The 24,585-nt window shown below is 45.7% G+C and overlaps 1 protein-coding gene across 1 annotated transcript; it reads left to right on the forward strand.

Moving 5' to 3' along the window:
* The first annotated feature begins 20,476 nt into the window (after positions 1-20,476).
* LOC128841534 (uncharacterized) lies at positions 20,477-22,316 on the forward strand. Its single transcript, XM_054036601.1, has 2 exons — positions 20,477-20,698; positions 20,894-22,316. The coding sequence occupies exon 2, from the start codon at positions 20,913-20,915 to the stop codon at positions 21,606-21,608; it is 696 nt and encodes a 231-aa protein (XP_053892576.1). The 5' UTR covers positions 20,477-20,698; positions 20,894-20,912; the 3' UTR covers positions 21,609-22,316.
* Positions 22,317-24,585: the final 2,269 nt, after the last annotated feature.

Below are 24,585 nucleotides of genomic sequence, written 5' to 3' on the forward strand. Positions count from 1 at the left end.
GCTAACTTTTTTTTTTTTTTTTTTTTTTTTTAAAGCTCCGTCTTCATCGTTTGCCACAGCTTCTCCTCCAAATCTAAACAAAGGTTCGAGTTACACCTCTTTCTGTATTAACAAAGAAGACAAATATCAGGGAAAGCAAGAGTATGTGTGAACTGTAGGTTTTATCTATTCTGCTGAACGCCGAAGCCTGATATGTTTGTTTCGCCCAGAGAAACACAGCAAATTCTAAAACCACCTAACTATTTTTTGTTCTTACCCATATCGCCAAGTTCCTATCATTAAAACCTTTCTCATTAAGATAAAAAAAGGAACATCTGAGCAGCCTAAAGCTTATGGCATTGCTGTAGTTTTGAAATCAAGCCTAAAAGAATAAAATATGTTGCTAATTAGCGTCTGTATCTTTTATCGTGACCTGGACAGAGCCTGTTGTGAGTTGGCTGTCCACTACCCAGAGAGTTTCTGACAAATTAGAGGTGATTCTAATCGGTAAATGATTCTGTGTAGATTATTTGTGCGTTTTTCTTATGATTCTAGGGACAATCCCCATAGAGTTCCACCAAACCAAATAGTACCGATGCGTTCTGAACCCTTTTATTAGACTAAAGCAACAACTTCTGCAACTTGCAGGTGAGGAGGTAATACCCTGTGTCTGCTTCTGTGTAGGTATTTAACTAAATCATATCCATGTGGTTTTAATTAAAGTTTTGTTTATTTTCCCATTCCTCTCTCCCGTTGTTTTGTTTTAGTTCTGTCTAAAGGTAAATGTATAGATGCAAGGCATTTTTGTCAACGCTATGTAAAACAGACTACGAGCGGCTGATTTCGCTGTTTATACATTTGGAAACAATGCAAGTTTCTCTGACGATCGGGTGAGTCTTCTTATTTTCAAGAGATCCTGCGAGGAGATAAACCTCGTCAACATTGTTGCTTAATGCACACCCCCAGCTTTCTGAAAATATTATCCAGATTACAGACCGATGTTGCGAAATCTTAAATACCTGAATAACTTTCACACCGGTGGATAGTTTCCATTGAGTTCAGAAAGTCCCTGGCTACAACTACTCATTCACTTGCAAAGATGTTTGCATAGATCGGGCCCTAGGAAATTTCTCCTTGGACAAAAATCGACCCTAAACCCGATCGGACCTTAGATAGGAAGAGTTTCGCTTTCAACCTAATCCTAATATCCATGTCAGCTATTGGCAGCGTAAACTCGGAAAGACAGCAAGGCAGACAGTGTTTTTTTCTTATTATGACTAGGTTTATGACAGTTAGTATGATAGAAAGCCTAGCCACCCGAAATTGCTGAACTCTGAGAGCTGGGGGACTGGAGCTAGGGTTTCGAACAGAATTTAGGGCTGTATATTTAAACATTCCGCCTAATGCCTTGTCCGGAGAATCATCCTGAAGTGTCGTTAGCTCTCTACAGATTCAGACGGAGGATGAAGAAACTTCTGCTCGCAAACTAAAATCGAGAGGGGAGCACAAAGCCTACCGAAGAGCTCCAGGAAAGGTTGGTTTCTCTAACTTCAGAGATTTGGAATTAAAGAGGGGGGCTTTCACCTCATCTTTCTCCCTCAATTACAATATAAAATGATTTGAAATATATAGTATATTAATATTTAGACTTGTATTTACTTATTTTGAAGGGGGGACAACTAATGCTGGAGGATTTCAAAATACCAACTCCCTTTGGAAAATACCTGCCGGTTTGGGAGTAGAGGTTGAGTTAATCGTTTATGTCTACATTGTAAACAAACATCGGTTTTATATGTGACCTTCGCTTTACAAATGACTTGTCGGGCAACTTTGCCACCAGAATGATGTTGTGCGACCACTTTTACCAGGCGTTCACGTGCTGCGGATTCGCCAGTTATCTCTCTGGTGGTAACTGGGCTACACTGTTACATTTACTTTCATGTTAGGACAGCACACAATAGAAATCTAAACAAGTAATATAGGTGGTAGGTTCCTGCTTCCCAGGAAGTTAATTTTCCCAAAGCGTTTGACTTCAGCTCCCCTCTTATTCTATAGTTTTTAGGCTCTGTAAGCGAATCTCATTTTTTTCCCATGGCCTTTAGGGGTCCTTTGGTTTACCTATAGCTTCTAAACCAATGTCACTAAGGCTTAGGTCCCAAGATTAAAGAGAAGGAAACTCCTCTACCCTTGCTGGAAAGAGGATTTTTAATCAAGACGGGCGTTGAAGTACACTTGATGAGTATTATTCCAAGCTGGAAAAAATATTACCTTGGTTGTATGTAATAAATGGATCTGCACCTATATAATACACGAGGCTGCCCTTAGAATACCTTCCTAGACGTGCACGGAGGAGATCCACCCCAAACACCATAACCTCAGCAACGGGCGCTTTAGTCCCGTGGGAAGATAAACGAGTGCTCCTCTCTCCCGAATTAAGGACTGGCACACGATGCTCCGGGTAGAGTCACTCGGCTGCTCTGCATCGATGGAGACCCCGGGAGCGGAGGGCATGAAAGGACAGAGCCCATCTTGCCGGATGCAGGCAGGCACAATATAATTGTACAGTGCTGAGCCGTAACGTGTAATCGCCTAATAATGTATGTGCCACCTTGACATTCTTAGCGAAAGCATCAAACTGATATTTTCCCCCTTGGCTTTCACCGCAGGGACCTTTATAAACCCCCTTCATCAGTGGGATGAAATTAAGCCTGCATTGATGGTAGTCCCTTGAAACTCGATATTTAAAGGCAATAAATCTGAATTAGCAAATTATAATTGAAGTAGTGAGGTCCCACTAAGTTGACTAGGCAGCATTTTACATTTGCTTCTCACAGGGAATAACCACATGTTTGGGTCCTGAAAATAACTTAACCTGAAGGTGCAAGCAATTATTGAGCTGATCCTAGCATGCCAGGACCTCCCCTCCTTCCTTCCTTCCCTCTCTCTCCTTCCCCCCAAGTTGTTACGAACTGCTGTGTGGCATTAGACTTTATAATCTGTTTTAAATGATTCGATACAAAACAAGCATCTGTTCTGAGGAGCTCGAAAAAGGCACGTCATCGAGGGAAATGAGGTGTCGATCTTAGACCTTAGAATGTCTGAAGGAATTTTGCTTCGACTCAGGTCCCTTTCTGTATTTGAGGTGCTTGGAGTAAGCTGTGTTTACTTGTCTGATGTCCTTTCTTCACTCTGAAGGAATAGTCCCTTATGTTCTTGTTGCACCTCACTGGGAACTGGAGGTTAGCTTGATCTAAAACATCTATACATTTTTTTGAGAGAAAAATATCAGAAATTGGAGCCAACACAATCAGTACATACTTTGCTCTCAAATAGATTTTTTTTTCAAACGTGCAGAAGCAATTAGCAATGTATTTCCAGAACAAAATAGATTTCCCTGTATGTCATTATTATCCATGGATTTTTTTAAAAGATATCCGCAGTCTTGAATGTCAATAGCACTTACCTCTAGAAACACCTCAATCATTCAAGTTTCTTGGCTTCCAATGTCCTAATGATTTCTTATCACCTGTTCCGCACAATCCCCTTCTTCTTGTTTCTTTGAATTAATGCACTAATGTCACCTTTTGGCATCTATTGGAATGGCTTTGAATTGCCAAGATAAAAAGACCTAGGCTCTGGGAAATATCTTCGCTACATCTCATTTTGGTTCTGGAATGCAGCCCCGGGAGCTTAAAATGTAATATTTGAATTCCGTTACAGTAGGATAAATTCTTATTGAGAGAGACAGGTTCAAGGGCGCTCTCTTTCTCATGATCACTGTCAGGTTGTTCAGAGCACAGTAAAACATTTTGTGCTATATCAAAAGACGGTCCCCCCATGCAGTATCGTATATAATATGGGGTGCTAAAGAGAAACTTCTTTGTCTAGAACACGTTATTTGGGACCGAAAAACACGGTTACGTTGGTTTGCTTTAAAAATTGTGAATGTATTTTATTTATTCGGAGTTTATTTAAATTCTACACGGATATTAAAAAAAGACTAACGAGAAGGACCATGTTCAACTCAGTCTAGCTTGTTTGCTGCTCTTTTGCCGCAGAGGGCGTGTGTGTGTGTGTGTGGGGGGGGGGGGGGGGCTTTTTCGCACTCCTGAGCAACTTAATGGTATCAGTTTAGGCTGTAGTGTAGACCGGCCAGGATTTCGAATGTAGGAGGAATTCTAAGGGTGGCTCTCAACATGTTTCTGGTTGAATTGTTAATCTTGTTGGGAAAGTGGTTCCAATTTTCTGTTATCTGACATATGTCTTCCATAGCAGAAACTCATTTGCAAGCACTGCACATAACCCAAGTGATATTACAATTCATGATCAAAGGCATCGGGAAATAATGCCTTAGCGAAAGCAGACACATTGGAACGGACGTTTTAGCAGACCTTGGGGCGTGTGTATATGTGTGTGGGGGGGGGGGAGGGTGCATTTTCTGTCACCGAAAAGCGTCAAAAGAAAAAAACTAGCCCTGTAATTCATGCAAATGGTTGACAGGTAATATAGAACGGTTATAGTGATAGTCATGATCCTTCAAAAGAGTTGAACATCTCAGCTGAGCTGAATATTGTAATGCTGTGGCGAGAGAGATGTTTCTGAGGGGAAAAAGGCAAGAAATGCTGTGATTTGGGGAGTGCATAAACATCTGTCCGGGACTCCTCCCTTGTTCATCCCATTCAGTGCTGTGTGTCACTCCCCAGCTTTATCTCAGCGGAGCCGCCGCATTCCCTTCATGTGCATCGCTTAGTAGTAACGCTAGTGAACACTTGCAACGGCGCTTTTTGAACAGTTAAAAACTTTCCGACGTGTAGATTGCAGAGAGTTTCCGACTTTACTTTGTTACTGTTTCCTACCTGCAGGAACATAAGCAGTTTCCCCAAACATTCGAGAAATACCAATCCGATGGCAGTGAACCAGTTCTCTATGCTATTGATCATAAAAGGACAATGTATCTAGAAGAGAGACCTACCAAACTCCGGGCCGGATAGAATTCATAAAAGGAACTCTTAGGCTGACTGTCAATAGAAATTGTTGATTAATATTGTCTGGGAAAGAGAGAGAAACCGACACCGGACAAAATCCTTCATTGGCCGGAAAACCTAATGCATCGTTTTCATTTTTAACTCCTGTGATTCTACGGAAAACGTAAAATCAGACTAGTTCGGGGGCGGCGGGGGGGGGAGAGGGAAGGATCGCCTCTAAAAGGAGAGAGTATTACCTCCCTTGAATTTAGGGGGGGAAAGTCAGTGGGGGCAGGGAGAGATTTAATCGGTTTCTTATACCGCTGAGCATTCAGAAATAATGCCAGGAAGTGTGTGGGTGGAAGTGTTAATCAATTGCATATAGGGAGAAACTTCGTAAATATTCTGCGATAAAATACAGCATGAAGAAAATGCTGAACAAAAGGATTTTTACCCGACTCATCGTTTTAAAGAGCTGATGCTATCATATAGAACAGATTAACACGTTTCTCAAAAAAGACTACTTTTAATACCATATGCAAAGTAATTATAACCATATTAGATGTTACTGTTTAAAATTTTAGTGAAACTATTTTACACATGAAAAAATGGTGCTCCTTGGAAACTAACATGACATTACAATCAACTTGTGAAAAGCTGGCATTAAAAATCGGTTAAAATAGCGCTGTGGTATGCTTCAAAAGAAAGAATCAGAGAGGAGATGGATGGTAATGAATAGACATGACTCAGTAGGTGGCTAATGTACAGAAAGGAAAGGCACTCCGGGCTAGAAAGAAGAACTGATCCTGATGCTGTTTTAGACTTTAATGTACCTTGTGTGGTCTTTGTGATATTTGAGGTTGCTCTGCATAGTCTGTCTTCTTGGAGAGTATTTAAAAATGAATGTGAGCTTCTGTTTGTTCTGTTGCTAATTAAAGCTTTGTTTAAAATCATGCATTTTAACTCTTGGTGGGCTCTATTTAATTCTAAATCACACAGTCTCGCAACAGACCGGGATGGAGTGAAGTATCAGAAGACTAGGCAGAATAATTATTCACTTGCTGGAATTTCATATGGGGTTTAAATGAGCAGGGATAGCGTGGACTGCATCATGAATAATGGATGGACCTAATTTAAGAGCAGAAGTATTTCTAGTATATTTCTCTCGAGTCTTGTTGAAAGGGAATTATTTTTGTGCAAGCCCAAGTATATTTCTATCCTTTCCGACGGAAAGTCACCTTCTATAATGGCCGGGAGAAGGACTTAGATAATGACAAAGGGTTGACTGTAGCAACCCAACCTTTGTATGACCGCATTCTCCTCTGTGCCATTGGCTTGCTCTGGAGCCGTTGGGTACGCCTCTCTCTGCCTCAGTTTCCCCACCTGTGAAAGGGAGATGACGTTACCACTCTATACAAATAATTTTGAAAACATCAGCGCTTCGTAAGTGCTGAATTAGTGCTGGGCCATGTGAAAGGCGAGATTTCCTGGCGGTAACTTCTCCATCAGGTCTTAGCATTCCTAAAGTTACTGCAATAGCAGTGTTAACTGGCCACGCTGGTGGGTGAGCGTGTGCGGCGATTTAAGGAGGCGGTCAGAGGCAGGCCTGCAAAACTTGTCCCGAACTCCAGAATAAATACTAGCAAAGATCCCAAATTCTCACAGCGCCTCTGTGTTTCCCCTCCCCTAGTCATGCTGCCCATTAGCCCTTTAGAAAAGGTGTCTGTACCGGGACGTTTATATGCTAAGCAATGCTCACTTCTTCCTGTTCTAGGGGAGTTAATCTAGTGAAAAGCAAGAGCATCTTCCACCCGGCGAATTGTCTTCCTGCTCCTCTGCAAGCAGATCGGGCTGAGGGCAGCAGCACCTGTTCGCCATGACCTAGTAGCCCCCTTCTCTCCCATCCATGGTGCCAGCGTGCTGCCAGGTGACCTTTTCTATCAGGGAAAAAACGAGCTAGCAGGGCCTCTTCCCATGAACTCTTTCTTCTCTGGCTGGTGTGAACTCCGGCCCGGCCCGGCCAGGTGATAGGCAGGCAGAGTTGTCGGTGCTGTTGAATGATCTTGCGAGTCTCTCTTCTCACCTGGCAGTATCAGGAGCTCTCACCGTACAGTGATTTGCGAGGCCGGGCCCTAGGCGGCCCGCCAGGTGGCTGCATTAACACTGTCAAATGCTCTCAGCTGCTTTGGACATTTCCCCAGGATACTAATGTCAAGGTACGCCCACACCTTGAATACTGCAAGCAGATGTGGATCTCCAAAAAGATGTATTAGAATTGGAAAAGGTTCAGAGAAGGGCAGAACAAATGATTAGGGGCATAGAAGGGCTTCGGTATGAGGAGAGATTAATAAGATTGGGACTTTTCAGCTTGGAAAAGAGGCGACTAAGGGGGGGATATGATAGAGGGCTATAAAATCATGACTAGTATAGCGAAAGTAAATAAGGAAGTGTTATTTACTCCTTCTCATAATATAAAAACAAGGGGCCAGCAAACGAAATTAATAGGTAGCAGGTTTAAAACACAAGAAAGTATTTTTCCATACAATGCACTGTCAACCTCTGGAACTCCTTGCCAGAGAGTGTTGTGAAGGCCAGTACTATAAAGGGGTTCAAAAGGGAGATACTTAAATTCATGGAAGATAAGTCCATCAATAGCTATTAGCCAGGATGGGCAGGAATGGTGTCCCTATCCTCTGTTTGCCAAAAGCTGGGATTGGGTGACAGGGAATGGATCACTTGATGATCCTGTCTGTTCCTTCCCTTTGGGGCATCTGCCATTGGCCACTGTTAGAGGACAGGATACTGGGCTTAATGGATCTTTGGTCTGACCCAGTATGGCCAGTCTTATGTTCTTAGGATACCTGGTAAAATTGTGTCAGCCATCCACCCCTTCATTGTCCACCATCTCTCTTTCTAGGGAAGAGGGGGGCAGAGTCCTAAGGACAGGCTCCTTTGGTATCAGAGGACCAAGTGGGTCCAATTCACAGGGCCACAAGGTCACTCCCCCCTCTTGTAGCTGTCTGGCAGAAGTAGCGGAGAGCCACCTTACAGCAAGCTTCCCTCCCTCCCCCACCCTCCTGTCAGTAACTGGGAGTTTGTCATGCTACTTAAGTGTTTTGTGCTGTGCTGGCTTAACAAGCCCTTTGCTTTACCAGCAAACTTATTTTCCAGGGCTGAGCAATTAATTCACAGCAAACAATTGATTTGGTGCAATTAGGTTCTCCTCTTGTAGGGTAGCGGTGGAGAGGCTGCTACTTTCTCTAGTTTACAGTCGAATGGGTTTTGGGAACATGTGGCTATTTTGACCCTAAGTGTTCTGAATTCTGTTTGTGTTGCTTACGTGTGATTGGTCAGGTAAATCAGGGTGGTGTGTCTGTCCTGGGATTAGATGAGACAGCAAGCGGTTCCAGAGCCAGTAGTGATATTGGCCTTGGAATGTGCTTTCCTCCAGCCACTGCACCAGTAGCTTGGATGGCTCCAGTATTGAGAGAAGGAGGTGTGAACAGGGTGGGAATGAAGTAGTTTAAGCATCTGAATGGACAGTTGAAGATGGAATTTCAGATGGGTTTTAATGTCCTCCCATGCTGTTGTTGTAGTGAAATTCATTCGGCTCAGGGGCGAGAAAGAGAGTGAAATTTACAGGCCGAGTCGAAATATGATTTTAATGGAGGAGTATTCCTCCCCTCCCCCGACCTATTGGATATCAAAAATAGATAACAGCTACTGCTGGTGGGTTTGTTTTTTTAAATGCCCAGCTGCATTCCCTTCACATGCAAGGACACTTTTTTATTATAATCTTTTAGGCGTGTGCTCACATTTTATTGTTTAATGGAAGAATAAAAGTTCACAACCCAGGAAGCTCTAGTTGGGGATTGTGTAATGACACTATAATGCATTATATTAAAAATAAGTGCATCACCTTTCAGAAGTTCCTTAAAACAAACTTGAAGAGAAGGTAAATCTGCCGAGGGGGTCTGAAAGTACAGCGCATAATCAATACAGCCAGCCCCCACAACTCTCTAAGGTTGGGGGACTAGAGCCGGGAAACCACACCCTGAAGGCCTCTGAAAGGTTCCCCTGAGGTATCGTATCTATTCCCTTAATCCCATTCACCTCTGTTTATGTGGTGAATAAACACTGCGCGCTGGCAGGAGACCGCTGCTGACAAATGGAAATATTTCCTGGGGGATGGGAACTGGAATTCTTACTGCAATCATCCCACGAGGTTTCCAAGACCTCTAATCCCAGCCCAGGGGAACACTCAAGAACAGTGTCTGTACCTTTCCCCTCCTTCAGTGCATCTCAGGGCTGCGTTTGGGCCTGGGTTGAGGGTGAGAGGTTCTTGGCTAACAACTACCCAAGGAAAAAAAAATGAAACCCGGGACCGATTTAAAATCCTCATTTTACCTGCTGGTTCTCCCCTGCCCTGCTGGCAACGCTCTCCCTGAGATGTGGGTTTGCCTGGAGGATCGGGGCCTTAACTCTGCCTAACAGAGAGGAATAATTCCCTGCCCCGGGAAGCGCATGTGGCTGTGTGAGAGCAGCCCTGTCTCCCTGCGGCGGCGTGTGCGCCGGCAGAGGCTGGCGCTCGATCTACCTTCTCAGGAAGGGAAGGGGTAGGGACGATGTTTATTTGAACAAACGGCGAGCAATAAGCAAGTCTCGTTCTGCCTTTCGGCAGCATTAGTCGCCCCCCGGCGAGCCCCGGGCAGAGGGCCAGAATGCCATAAGTTACGTGGGACACGTAGTGGAGCTGGAGTTTGCGGTCAAGGCAGGCGTGAGTGCTCCCACTGCTCCAAGTTGCTGCAGTCCCGTGGAAAGCCCCGCGATCGCGTCCCAGACCTGTCCGCAGAGCCCCTGGCGCGTCCCCTGCTCCGCACCGCTCGCCTGCATACATTGCCCCCGGGTTCATCAACTTCCGCGCCGAGGGGGGTGGAAATGGCATCCCCTCCGTGCTTGTGGATAGAGGATGAAGAATAGCCCCTGTGTCTTAACTCACACTCACAAACCTCCCTTGCCTGTCTCTAGATCTAAATACTGGTCCCAAAGACATGAAATCACAACAGCTGAAGTTCAAGGACTTTCCAGCCCTGCTGCTCTAACTTAGCGGGACACGTTGCCTCCTTCCAAACCCCCTTTGTTTTTCACGGGCAGACTTGAAACCTGTGCAGTGTCAGGGGCTCTGCACAATCGGGAGGAAGCCCTGACCCAGCCACAGCTCCTGAAGGTGGATTATTAATTATCAGTTTAACGTCAAGTCGGTTTCACAGGGCTTTATACTATTTAGATCTATTTGAGAGTGACCCGTACAGCTGCAGAATGTTGTCAGTTTCCTTATGTATCCTGCCAATTTGATCATCTCTGAGATCAACAGCATTTACCATTAGCTTGTTATTGGTATGTGTGTGAGACTTTTAACCAGGGGATGCAAACTAAAGCAGCTATATCAACCTAATCTGGAGAAATGATTTAAGTGAAACAGCGAAGAGAAGTAGATAGCATCAGGGACGTAGAAAGAAAGAGAGATTGAGTCACAGAAAAGAGTTTTTTTTTTTAATACAAGAAATAAAATGTAAACAATGGAGCTATCGGCGTAAAAACCGAGATGGACAAGAAATAAACTATAATTGTACAAAAGTAGTTATATAAATAGAAGTATTTTTCTCTCTTGCTGTACCGTTTGATTTTATTGTTGATTAAATTTTTGTACCTAGTTTTTAAACAATTTTACAGCTTTACAAAATAAAGTATGATTTCAGAATATTTTGTCCTAAATTCCCCTGTACAAAGGGTAGTGATTATAATTTCATGTTTTCACTTGGCTCATTGTAGCGAAAAAAAGTACGTTATAATGACTACTGTCTTGAGATAAACTGCTTTTTTTGGAGTGTGTGTGTATGGGGGGAATCAAACGTACAATATCACTCAATGTGTTTGTGTTTATATTAAATGCAATGGTTTTACTTGCAGTTATAATATCCTGCCTGGGTGGGCTTTTTATCCCTAATGCTAAAATGTACTAAGCCAGGGAAATTCAGTATTGGTACAATTCATGTAATTGTACAATTCGATACTTTTCAGGTAGCACTGTTAGCATATTTCCACGCCAGACATTTTTAATAACATAAAGGGACTGCAGTGGCAGCATACGAACAATCTGTATGTGTTTACGTAGGATTTTTTAGATTATTCTTTCTTTAAAGTGCACACTTCGAATGTATACAGCTATTTCACCATGATGACAATTTGACTAAATTATACACGAGCAAGAAAAGTAATTAGAGAATAACGGGCTTCTTATTTACAGCAATTTATAGGAGGAAAATAATCTTTGTTCTGACCACCCTCTTGGCTCCTAAATCGCAATACTCATGGTGACACACAGGAAAATGTTCACATGCCAAAATGAGTTTGGAAAAATCTCAGTAGCATTTCAGATATAAGGAAATGCATTTGTTGTTCTCTCTCTTTCTCCTTCCTCTTCTCCTCCCCCTTCCCTTTTGGCAGTGGGAACCTTTTAAATGTACATCCTATAGTTTATTGTTTCTGTTGTTACTTTGGTCACATGTGTTTCTGATATCTCTTCTGCGTTCAACATACTCTGTTGTGTTAGAAAGATTTTACACTCATCTGGCTAAGAAAAAAAAAACTTGCCAACACTATATGATGCCCAGTTGAACGTTGGCCAACTACCTTCACTTTTTAAAGCCTCTTTCCCCACCCATCAGACCAGAATCTGTACAATAAACTGTAATGGAATATGTTTATTCCCCCTGACAGACCTCAGCAATGCATTTACCCAAGTCGATAGCAATTACACTGAGTGCTTGCTGGAAGGAAACAATATTAAAATAATAAAGATGTCTAAAGAAAAATATTTGGAGACAGGCCTATAAAAGTGAAACTTAATAATCACTCAAACAAAGAACCACCTTAGATTTGAAGAGAAATCTACTCCGTGGAAATGGGCTGCAGCAGTGAAGTTGAGGACAATTTCACAGTGCTGTGTGAGCCAGATGGGCCAAATCCTGACCTCAAGGGGAACTTCTGTTGAAAAACCCAGGGCCCACCCAGAACCACGCTTTTTTGAAATCAAGGATCCGGCAGTGGAACTTGCTCTGTTGTGCTCGAGGGCCGGGCGGAATCCCTCGCTGTTATGGGACGCTGAGCATGTAGCCTAACAAAGAGAAGAGACCCACCGGGAGCCACTGCTCTGTCCAAGCAGGGACCCGGCGGTGGGTGATCTGGGGCGCTGAGCTCTGCCCCGTGGAGTGGTGCCACTGGACTCTGCCAGGGTCGGGAAGGTGCGACTAGAAAGCTCACACTGGGTTTCTAAAAGCCCAGCTAGGCTCGTTAGCCTTCCTCTGTGGAGCTGCTGCCATGCACGTGGGAACTACGGGCGGCATCTCCTTGTTTGTGCTGAGGGGAGAGCGGTGGGGGTGACCGCTTCTCGCCACGGTTCAGGTGCGTCAGGCCGATGGCTCAGAGCCTTAGCTCAGGTTTCACGTGTCTGCCCCTTCGAGCTTCGGCTCCAGCATCTCCTCCACTAACCACGGGACCGTGAACTCCACCTTCCTGCCATCGGCCTAAGAAACCGGGGGCAGGAACAAGCGCTCCGATTCTCTCAGCTGTTCCCTTGCCAGCCCGTGCTGTGCCCGGCTGGATGGTGTGAGCGCGGAGGCGCAGCCTACCTGCCCCTCGGAGAAATGGGGAGAGGAGGGGGCCCGGTTTGCTACCGAGGCACAAATAAAAGCAAACACGGACCCCCGCTGTTTGTGCAACAGGGGCCTCGCCTCGTGCAGCCGCCGGCAGGCAGGAGCTGCGCATACCCAGTTTACTGGGCGCTGCAGCATGTGCTCATTTCAGCCTTGGGTTTACACAGGGCCGCTAGAAAACTCTGCAGCCACTGCGGAGTCTTGTGGGACGGGGAGACGGATCCCAAGGCAATGTGTGTCTCAGCCTGAAACGAGACCCCCAAAATCCCCTGGGATGACGATGATATTACTGACATGCAAGTACAGGACGGCCTTATGGATCCGCATGTGTCTGGTTTCAATTATTCTGTCTTGCCTGAGTAATAGCTAAAATAACTGACATGATGTAGCCATTCCGGTAATACCCCATGTCTCCCCTGACTCAGATTGATACATGTGCATAGCATGGGCCACAAGATGCCCTCTAGATTTGCTCACGGAAAGCTCCCACATATTTCCCCCCCCCCCCGCATGATTTTCCCCATGGTTTGGGATGAGCCGAGCCTTTTGTATGGACACTAAAACGTCTGACCACTCCACCCCATTGTCCCACAACTCCCAGCCTCTGCAGAGGCGAACAATCCCCCAAGGAACTTGGTGCACTGCTGGAGACTGATTTCTAACCTTCACATTGGAGAGAACTGCTGTGCAGTGGCTTGTGGCATGTAGGTATTACTCAGGGTACCTGTGACTCTGCAGGGTATGGGAATCTTGACTCTCTTCCACTCCTCCTCCTCTCCCCCCCCCCATTTTCTTACCACAAAACGAATCTCCATGTGCATTTTTGGAGTTCTGTCTGGACAACCTCGGCATAAAACACAAATGCACAGGTTCCTTGGCAACTAAGGTAAGTGGTGGTCATGGTGATGGGGCCTTGGACCTGTTAGGATTTTAAGTTAACACAGCAAATTAGCAACTGAGCCAGGAAGATGCTCCATTTCTGAGGATGATAATGGCTTATTATCTGATCTCATCAACGGATGTTGCTATGTATCTGTTTCAGTTAAAATGCCTGTTTGTATAAAGAAGACATATGTGTATACATTTACATTTTGTATGTATAGGGGTATTTGCTACTAGAGTAGGCCTTTAATGAACAAATCTGGGGCTGTTATATTATGGCCATAGGGATAATTGCAGTGATAAATTCACACACATATATTTATGGCACCACCGTCTCTCATCATTATATAGCCTGGTGGAGAATGTGGGTAGGGACTGCCTATAATGCTGGTCAATATTGTTTCCTTGTGTTCCTGCATCTGGCTGTCTGTATCCAGTTGTCTCTTGTCTTACACTCTTTAGGGGCAGGGACTGTCCTTTGTTCTATGTTGTACAGTGCCTAGCGCAGAGGTGGGCAAACTACGGCCTGCGGGACCATCCTGCCCGGCCCCTGAGCTCCTGGCTGGGGAGGCTTGCCCCCTCTCCCCCGTAGTTACGCTGCTGCATGGGCAGCGGGGCTGCGAGCTCCTGCTGCTTTGAGCGGCATGGTAAGGGGGCGGCGGCAGCACATGGGGCGGTGGTGGTGGGGTTAGGTGGAGGCCCGGGAGGGGCAGTCAGGGGACAGGGAGCGGTTGGATGGGACGGAGGTTCTGGGGCAGTCTGAGGTCAGGGAACAGGGGAGGTTGGATAGGGCGTGGGAGTCCTGGGTGGTCTGTTGGGGTGTGTGTGTGGATAGGGGCTGGGAGTCAGTCAGGGGACAAGGAGCAGGGAGGGTTGGATGGGTTGGGAGTTCTGAGGGGGCAGTCAGGGGGCAGAACGTGGGGGAGCAGATAGGGGGTGGGGGCCAGACTGTTTGGGGGGCACAGCCTTCCCTACCTGGCCCTCCATACTGTTTCCCACCCCGATATGGCCCTCGGGCCATAAAGTTTGCCCACCCCTGGCCTAGCACAATGGGGTCCTGGTCCATGATTTGGAGTAAATAATAACAATACTATTCACCATCAGAGCACTCCAGGGGAAAATACTATCAGTCTGCATCATGGAGGGGAAGAGAAGCACCTGCAGGGGAGAGGAGGGAGGGTTAAAGAAAAGCAAGGAAAACACAGAGCCCCAGGAAGAGGGATAGATGGGAAGGTGGGAGTGAGCTAAACCTAGACTTAATTAACCACATTAGTACTTCTTTGTAGGTGTCTCAGCAGGAGTCAGTGGTGCAAGTAGATTTTAATTCTTGTTGGTATGGTACCACCCCGTGCCCCTGCCCACCCGTCACAAAAAATGTTCCCTGACTAGAGCCCTGTGTGGATGCAAATATATACCTGTGGATGCGGGTATCCACGGATAGAAATTGGTATCCGCTGAACTGCAGGGCTCTCCGGGGAACTGCAGCAGCAAAAGAAGTAGAACATGGGGCTGCCACTCCCAAGAGCCATTGCCTCATGCCTGCAGCTCTGGCCCGGCTGTACTGCCGCCAGCCTCACCCCAGCTCTGTCCTCCGGCAGGGCTGTACAGACCCCAGACAGGGGACACAGATACGTGGAAAGGCTGGGGGCAGGGCTGGGGGCGGTACAGCCACACCGGAGGTGCTGCTGGTGCAGGGTGCTAGTTCCTGGGAGTGGCAACACCACAATACTGATTTCTATCCGCGGATATCCGCATCCATGGGTATAAATTTGTATCTGTGCATGGCTCTACAATTCATTCTTGAACATGTGTCTTTCTGGTACAGCTTACCGGCAATAAACATCTTAGTAGTACGGCGTACCTGAGCGTACCGGCTTACTTGCACTGCTGGCAGGAGCGTTGGAACTAGGGGTGCTGGGGGTGCAAAAATCAGTTGAAAATGAGCTATTGGTGGGAATAGCCAAGGTTAAATGTAAGCAGCTCTGTCGAGGACTATTTCTAGCCTAGGCTTAGAATCTTGGGGGAGAAAGTCAAAACTATAGACAAGTTGGCATTTGATGGTGACTTGATTTCTTATCTCTGTGCATGAGCTGACTTGCAGAGTATTGCAGCTTTTTCTGTATCTTTCACAGGACTCTCTTTCATTTGCATTATGCCTCTGAATGCCAAGCCAAATGCAGCCTGGGGCAGATACAGGGGTCTACCTGTTTTAATGAAACAATACTTCCCTCCCCCACACCTGAGCAAATATTTTTTCAGATAACATTATCTATATTGTCTTGGGGATCAGATTCTGCTTGCCATAATCAGGCAAGAGAGCCAACAGACCTCACTGGGCCTGCCTTGTCCCCATTTCCCATAATCAATGGTCAGAGATGTTTGCAGGAACATTATATACTGAACAAACGGACACCTCTGAGCTGTGATTGCACTTGCCAGATATTTCAGACAATTTTTTCAAAAGTATTAATGACTTTGGGAGCTTCAATTTTTGGGTGCCCACATGAGAGACCTTAAACAAGCCTGGCCTTGAGAAAGTGCTGAGAGAGCCCACACTCTGTAAATCAGTCCTGTACAACGTGTGTCAAATTGGGCATCTTAAAACTGAGGCACTCAAAATCACTAGTCACTCTTGAAAACCTTGGCTGTCATATAGAGCTTTGAAAGAATTCCTCAGTTCCTCTGATTACTACTCTACCTGCATAATGAAGATACAAACAGACATTTTCTTAGAATATATATTACTACTTAATACCAACCCTGCTCTGGAATCTTCTGACAGAATGTCAGATGTGAAGGGCTATTCTTCTGAGGCATGTTAAAGGGCAGATTAATTTAATCTCTAGGAAGAAGTAGTCAGAGCCCTTTCCCCAGCTAATTTCCTGCCCTACATGCTGGTGTAACTTCCATTAGCTGTTTATTAAAAGGACCCTACACCCATTAAACAGCAGAAGTTTTTAACTAGACTCCCTGACTAGGAATTATGTTGGTTATAAAGATTAATTAGATGGAATGTTGGGAAGGAAGGCCAGGAAAAAGATCATCCAGGTAGCCAAATTAATCTCTAGTGTTCCCATTGAGTTACATCAGATATACAGTAGAACCTCAGAGTTAAAAACACCAGAGTTACTGACTGACCAGTAAACCACACACCTCAGTTGGAACCAGAAGTATACAATCAGGCAGCAGCAGAGACAAAAAAACAAAAACTAAAAAAAATGAACGCCAAATACAGTACAGTACTGTGTTAAACGTAAACTACTAAAAATAAAAAAAGGGGAAAGCAGAATTTTTCTTCTGCATAGTAAAGTTTCAAAGCTGTATTAAGCCAATGTTCAGTTGTAAACTTTTGAAAGAACAATCATAACGTTTTGTTCAGAGTTACGAACGTTTCAGAATTATGAAAACCCTCCATTCCTGAGGTGTCCGTAATGCTGAGGTTCTACTGTGCATGTTGGTCAGAATTGCCAGGAGAAAAAGATTCCATACTCTGATGCCTGTCGGCTACAACCATCAAAATCTATGTATGTATAAACAAGTAGGAAGATGTATTTAAAAGGTTTATGCCTCTGGGAGTATTATATATGTAATGATGCTGTATTAATTTAATACACAATATAATACTTTTAAAAAGTGGGCAGACTGCAGGCAGGTGCCTAGTTCTGATTTTTGAGTGTATTTAAGGTAGAAAAAAAAAGGATCTTATTGTTCTCATTATGGTTTTACCTTGGCTTACACCCATGTAAATGAGGAAAATTGGGCCTGAGGTGTCTGATTCTGTAGGAGGATGAAGCACCCAGACAATGTGTTTGACACTGTAGGCAGTGTTTTATGTTTGGAAAGGATTTCTAATATTCCCGGGAGGGGAAGGGATAAGGGGAAACCACCTGCAACTCCTGAGGGCAGCTCTCATTGGCTGCCTGCTTATACCTAGCAGTTGTTGAAGGAGTTAAAGTTTTTATTTTTATTTTTTACAGTGGCTTTAGGAATATTACATATAAGAAGAGCACATTGATCAGGATTTAAAATACACTGAAAATGACTTCTAATTCTTGGACAGACAGTGGCTCTGTGCAAAAGCAATACATTGAAATACCTTAACCATCGATGTCCTAAGTAGGGGCCCAGTCCTGCTTCCTTGACACCCAGCCCAAGTGCAATAAGGAATATTTAAATACATTTATTTAATAATGTGGAGAGAATGACTATTTTAAATCTACGATTCACACTGCATACATGGGGGCTGATTCTACAGACTTTTGCATGTGAGTAGCTTTACCTGTCTGAGTTGACTTCAGTAGAAGGACTCACTTAAGCAAAGTTACTTGTGCTTAAGTCTCTGCAGTATTGGGTTGTTAGCGTGATCGGATGCATTGTTTTCAGTAGAACTTCCACATGTGGTCATGCAATCCCTTGTTTTTACTACCTACACCTGGGCCAGGAAGTAGTTTGAAGCCATTCTCTTTGGGGTAGAATGTTAAAGCTGTGCGCCCTTATGAAATACGTGACATTTTACCTGGACTTTTAAATGTAACTTTCTTTTTTGTTGCTTCAACTCAGCATTACAATTGGGGAGAAGAGAGTAACACAGGAAACTGCTGGGGTAAGTGTTTGTTTTAACTTTTGTAAATAAACCATTCTAAAAACTAGTCCGCTCCGGCTAGTACCTGAACAAAGCTTTCTACAAGGCTGCATGTCTCTGCCTTGCTATTCCTGTACCACCTGGGTGTAGATGCCTGGGCTGGTGAAGAATTGTTTATGTAGCTTACTGCGAGAGGAGAAGTAGTAGTAATGGGATGAAAAGAAACTTTGTCTGAATATAAGGAAAGGCCATCTGACAGTGAGCTCTGTCACGCTCTGAAAGAATCTCCCAAGGAAAGGGAGGAATGCTATCACTTGGGACACTTTAAGAGGGACTGGGCAAAGCACTAGTAAATATACTGTGGGGAAAAGTCATGCTCTCATTTAGGGCCAAATCTAGCTTCCATTGAATACAAGAGAAAGATTCTCAATGATTCCGAAGGATTTTGGGTCAGGCCTTACACAGCATTAACTTCCATCTCCAATTTTAAGACAAAAATATCACAGTTATTTTGGGAACCTGGGATTTTGATTAGACAAAATCATAGTGAGTTCAGAAATGGAAGGTACATTTATCCTTTCTTAGCTGCATTCCATCTGGTGTATTGGCAGCTTTGTGCTAGCATTTTTTTGAGACATTCAGATAGATGAATATGCACCACGCTCTGGCATAGGAGTATATATGATAAGCTGTTTTGTCTCAATGTCAGTGTATTATGGGATGTGCCGGTCTTATTGCAGAGCTAAATCATTTCAGAGGCACGAGAAAGAGCAGAACATATGGAACCCATTCATTGATGGGAGCTATGAAAAGTACTATTCGGCTATGAAACCTATGACTAGATATTGCCTTGAGGAGGAATGGATTCTGACCAGACAACTATTATTCCTAAAGACCTACAAGGGAGTCATTATCACTGAGGGATCGTTCCCATAATGAACGAGTAACTAAGATAAGTTTGGAATGACGAATACTGCTACAAATGAATAAATTTGCTAACACGTGCAGTGGCCATCTAGCCACAACTATGCTAATGGGAGTGTGGGAGGCACAAGTTTGATAACCATTCCTCCAGCAAGAGGGCAGCCCAGCTGGTCCATGGCATTTTCTCTTGTAGGGAACACAGGACGATTCGTGGAAGCACTGGGGTCCAATTGACAACACGATTGTGAAACTGACAAATGGGCTGGCTCATTAAAAGGGATGGCTTGGTGGGAGCATGCGGGCAGATAGTAAGGAGATCTCCCACCCACACTCGTTATTAAGGCCATTTGGGGAGATGCAGGAAATAGCAGGTGGGCATGGTGCCCTGTTGTGCATGCCTGTGTAATCTCACGTTTGCCTCCCTAGTATGTGGATGTACTCATTCAATTATCATGTCTATTATGCTGGCATTGGTCTGAATGTCTTTCTTCCTTTGTTGCGTGATCAGAACTTTTAGGCCAGTGACTGATGGGGAGGTGATCCTGAAGTGTGGATCCAAAGCATTGCTGCTGGCTCTGCCAGGGGTCTCTTCTGCCTGTCAGAGTTGGGGGGTGGGGAGATACCCATTAAACATCACTTTGGATCGATGTAGGCAGAAAGTGAGGGGTTCTCCATCTCTGGGTGAGAATGGGCAGCATTTCTGGTGTTGATGCCATGTTTGTGCAACAACCCTTCATTCGGGTTTGCACACACTCCATTGTACTGCAATAGGCTCCAAAGCTTTCCTCTTTCAAATCCTGACCGAAAACATGTGTTCTGTGGAGCTCCTCACTGTAAGCTCAGCCACTGAAGTGCTATAATTCATTATATTCAATAAAAAACCCAATCGACACCAACCCCCCCCACACCTCCTCTGCACTGACAAGTGTGTGCATAGAGTCATAGAATCCTAGAATATCAGGCTTGGAAGGGACCTCAGGAGGTCATCTAGTCCAACCCCCTGCTCAAAGCAGGACCAATCCCCAACAAAATCATCCCAGCCAGGGCTTCGTCAAGCCTGACCCTAAAAACCTCTAAGGAAGGAGATTCCACCACCTCCCTATGGGTATATCTATGCTATGAAATTAGGTCAATTTTATAGAAGTTGATTTTTAGAAATCGATTTTATACAGGTGATTGCGTATGTCCACACTAAGCGCATTAAGTTGTCAGAGTGTGTCCGTGGCTAGCATCGACTTACGGAGCGGTGCACTGTGGGTAGCTATCCCACAGTTCCCGCAGTTTCTGCCGCCCATTGGAATTCTGGGTTAAGCTCCCAATGCATGATGGGGCAAAAACATTGTCACGAGTGGTTTTGGGTACATGTCGTCAGTCTCCCCTCCCTGCGTGAAAGCAACAGCAGACAATTGTTTCATGCCTTTTTTCTGTGCAGACACCATACCACGGCAAGCGTGCAGCCTGCTCACCGACACAGCCTGCTCACTGGCAGATCAGCTCACCGACACTGCCGCTGTTGTGTCCTGGATGCTGCTGGCAGCAGACGGTGCAGTAGGACTGCTAACAGTCATCATACACTGCTTCCGCTGCAACTCTGCTCTGCTGCTCTTGCCTCGACAGTGAATTTCTCCATGTTGTCTGTCACGGGCTCCCAGGTACGTGTGTTCTTCCTCGGGAAATGTGCATGGTGCTAACCGTCGTCCTCTACCGCTTTCACTGCAGTTCTGCTCTCCTGGTGCCATGAATCCATCTCGCAGGTCCTCTCATCATTCTGTATAAATATCTATTCTTGTGGCATCCATCGTAATCCACCAATTCCTCTGCAACTCTGCTTTCCTGCTCTCCTTCAGACGCCATACCACGGCAAGCATGGAGCTCACTCAGCTCATCGCTGCAGTTGTGAGCATTGTAAACACCTTGCGCATTATCCTGCAGTATGTGCAGAACCTGCAAAAGCAGGCGAGGAGGCGACGACAGTGCAATCATGATAGTGATGAGGACATGGATACAGACTTCTCTCAAAGCACGGGCCCTGGCAATTTGGACATCATGGTGGTAATGGGGCAGGTTCATGCCATGGAACGCCGATTCTGGGCCCAGGAAACAAGCACAGACTGTTGGGACCGCATAGTGTTGCTGATCTGGGATGATTCCCAGTGGCTGCAAAACTTTTGCATGCATAAGGGCACTTTCATGGAACTTTGTGACTTCTTTTCCCCTGCCCTGAAGTGCAAGAATACCAAGATGAGAGCAGCCCTCACAGTTCACAAGCAAGTGGTGATAGCCCTCTGGAAGCTTGCAATGCCAGATAGCTACCAGTCAGTCAGGAATCAATTTGGAGTGGGTAAATCTACTGTGGGTGCTGCTGTGATCCAAGTAGCCAATGCAATCACTGAGCTGCTGCTATCACGGGTAGTGACTCTGGGAAATGTGCAGGTCATAGTGGATGGCTTTGCTGCAATGGAGTTCCCTAACTGTGGTGGGGCAATAGACGGCATGCATATCCCTATCTTGGGACTGGACCACCTTGGCAGTCAGTACGTAAACTGCAAGGGATACTTTTAAATAGTGCTGCAAGCACTGGTGGATCACAAGGGATGTTTCACTGACATCAACGTGGGATGGACGGGAAAGGTGCAGGACATTCGCATCTTCAGGAACTCTGGTCTGTTTGAACAGCTGCAGGAAGGAACTTACTTCCCAGACCAGAAAATTACCATTGGGGATGTTGAAATGCCTATAGTTATCCTTGGGGACCCAGCCTACCCCTTAATGCCATGGCTCATGAAGCCATACACAGGCATCTTGGACAGTAGTAAGGAACAGTTCAACTATAGGCTGAGCAAGTGCAGAATGGTGGTAGAATGCGCATTTGGACGTTTAAAAGCTCGCTGGCGCAGTTTACTGACTAGGTTAGACCTCAGCGAAACCAATATTCCCATTGTCATTGCTCCTTGCTGTGTGCTCCACAATATCTGTGAGACTAAGGGAGAGATGTTTATGACGGGGTGGGAGGTTGAGACAAATCGACTGGCAGCTGATTACGCACAGCAAGATACCAGGGCGATTAGAAGAGCACAGCTGGGAGCCCTGTGCATCAGAGAAGCTTTGAAAACCAATTTCATGACTGGTCAGGCTACAGTGTGACAGTTGTCTTTGTTTCTCCTTGATGAAAACCCGCCCCCTTGGTTCACTCTACTTCCCTGTAAGCCAGTCGACCTCCCCTCTTCAACCACCGGTTTCAGAGGCAATAAAGTCATTATTGTTTCCAAATCATGCATTCTTTATTAATTCATCACACAAATAGGGGGAAAACTTGCAAGGTAGCCTGGGAGGGGTGGATGAGGAGGGAAGCACTGGATGGGGTGGTGGATAAGGGGAGGAGGGAAGGACAAGGCCACACTACAGTTCAAAACTTATTGAATGCCAGCCTTCTGTTGCTTCAACAATCCTCTGGGGTGGAGTGGCTGGGTGCCCGTAGCCTCCCCTCCTCCCCGCGTTCTTGGGCGTCTGGGTGAGGAGGATATGGAACTTGGGGATGAGGGCAGGCGGTTATACAGGGGCTGAAGCGGCGGTCTGTGCTCCTGCTGCCTTTCCTACAGCTCCACCAGATGCTTGAACATGTCCGTTTGCTCCCTCATTAGCCTCAGCATTGCATCCTGCCTACTCTCAGTGTGCTGCTCCCTCCTTTCATCGTGTTCATTTAATGCTTTCCTGGACTCTGCCATTGTTTGCCTCCACGTATTCTGCTGAGCTCTTTCAGTGTGGGAGGACTGCATGATTTCTGAGAACATCTCGTCGCGAGTGCGTTTTTTTTGCCTTCTAATCTGTGCTAGCCTCTGGGACGGAGATGATAGGGGGAGCATAGAAACATTTGCAGCTGCGGGAGGAAAAAAGGGAGAGTAGTATTTAAAATGATACATTTTAGAGAACAAAGGGAAGACTATTTCACACTGAATCAAGCAATTCACATTACATAGCATATATGCTTTTGCTACAAGGTCGCATTTTGCCTTTTATATTGAGTGTCTGCTGGTTTGGTGTGAGACATCACACACGCTTGGCTGGGCAACAGAATTCAGCTTGCAGGTAGCCATGGTAAGGCAAAGGGTTTCGGCTTCTTCAACCTTCATAACATGTGGGAACGGTTTCAAACAGCAGCGCCCTCCTTTCCCATACCAAGCAAAGCCCGTTGGGTTGGCCATTTAAAAGGAGGGGCTGCAGTTTTAGGTTGAATGTGCAGCACAATCCAACCCCCCCACCCCAATTCTCTGGGATGATCGCTTCACCCCTCTCCCCCACCACGTGGCTAGTATCAGGGGAGATCCCTGTCAGCCAAACGCGAACAGCTCAGCATGAATGGGCCTTCCCCCACTGCGTGGCTAACAGTGGGGATGATTTATTTTCAGCCAAAGGCAAACAGCCAAAGCCCGGGCCCATTCGCTGCAGGGTTTTGTTCTTCAGTGATTCCAGACTACTTGCTCCTGTATTATATTTACAAAGATACACTCACCTGAGGTTCTTTCTCCGGCATCATGGTCCGGGAGCCCGCCTTGGGAGGGTTGGGAGGGTATTGGCTCCAGAGTGATGAACAGTTCCTGGCTGCCGGGGAGAAGGGATTCTCCACTTGCCTGCTGTGCATTATCCTCAACCACCTCCTCCTCCTCATCTTCCTCATCTTCAAACTCCTCATCCCTGTTGCGTGAGACACCCCCTTGCGGGTGTCCACGGACAGTGGTGGGGTAGTGGTAGGGGCCACCCCTAGAATTGCATGCAGCTCATCATAGAACCGGCATGTATGGGGCTCTGACGCGGAGTGACCGTTTGCATCCTTTGTTTTTTGGTAGGCTTGCCTCAGCTCCTTAACTTTCACGTGGTATTGCTGTGTGTACCTATTGTAGCCTCTATCCATCATGCCCTTGGAGATTTTGGCAAATATATTGGCATTTCGTCTTTTGGAACGGAGTTTTGCCTGCACGGATTCTTCTCCCCATACAGCAATCAGATCCAGTACCTCCTGTTCGGTCCATGCTGGAGCTCTTTTGAGATTCTGGGACTCCATAGTCACCTGTGCTGATGAACTCTGCATGGTCACCTGTGCTAATCAGCTCGCCACGCTGGCCAAACAGGAAATGAAATTCAAAAGTTCCCGGAGCTTTTCCTGTCTACCTGGCCAGTGCATCTGAGTTGAGAGGGCTGTCCAGAGCGGTCACAATGGAGCACTCTGGGATAGCTCCCAGAGGCCAATACCGCCAAATTGCACCCACACTACCCCAAATTCGACCCGGCAAGGTCGATTTTAGCGCTAAACCCCTGGCCTGGGAGGAGTACAGAAATGGATTTTAAGAGCCCTTTAAGTTGACAAAATAGGCTTGGTCGTGTGGACGGGTGCAGGGTTAAATCGACCTGATGGTGCTAAATTTGACCTAAATTTAATAGTGTAGACCAGGGCTAGGTAACCCATTCCAGTGCTTCACCACCCTCCTAGTGAAAAAGATTTCCCTAATATCTAACCTAAACCTCCCCCACTGCAATTTGAGAC

Source organism: Malaclemys terrapin, chromosome 8 (assembly GCF_027887155.1).
Source record: "Malaclemys terrapin pileata isolate rMalTer1 chromosome 8, rMalTer1.hap1, whole genome shotgun sequence".
In the NCBI taxonomy this organism is placed as follows: domain Eukaryota; kingdom Metazoa; phylum Chordata; order Testudines; family Emydidae; genus Malaclemys; species Malaclemys terrapin.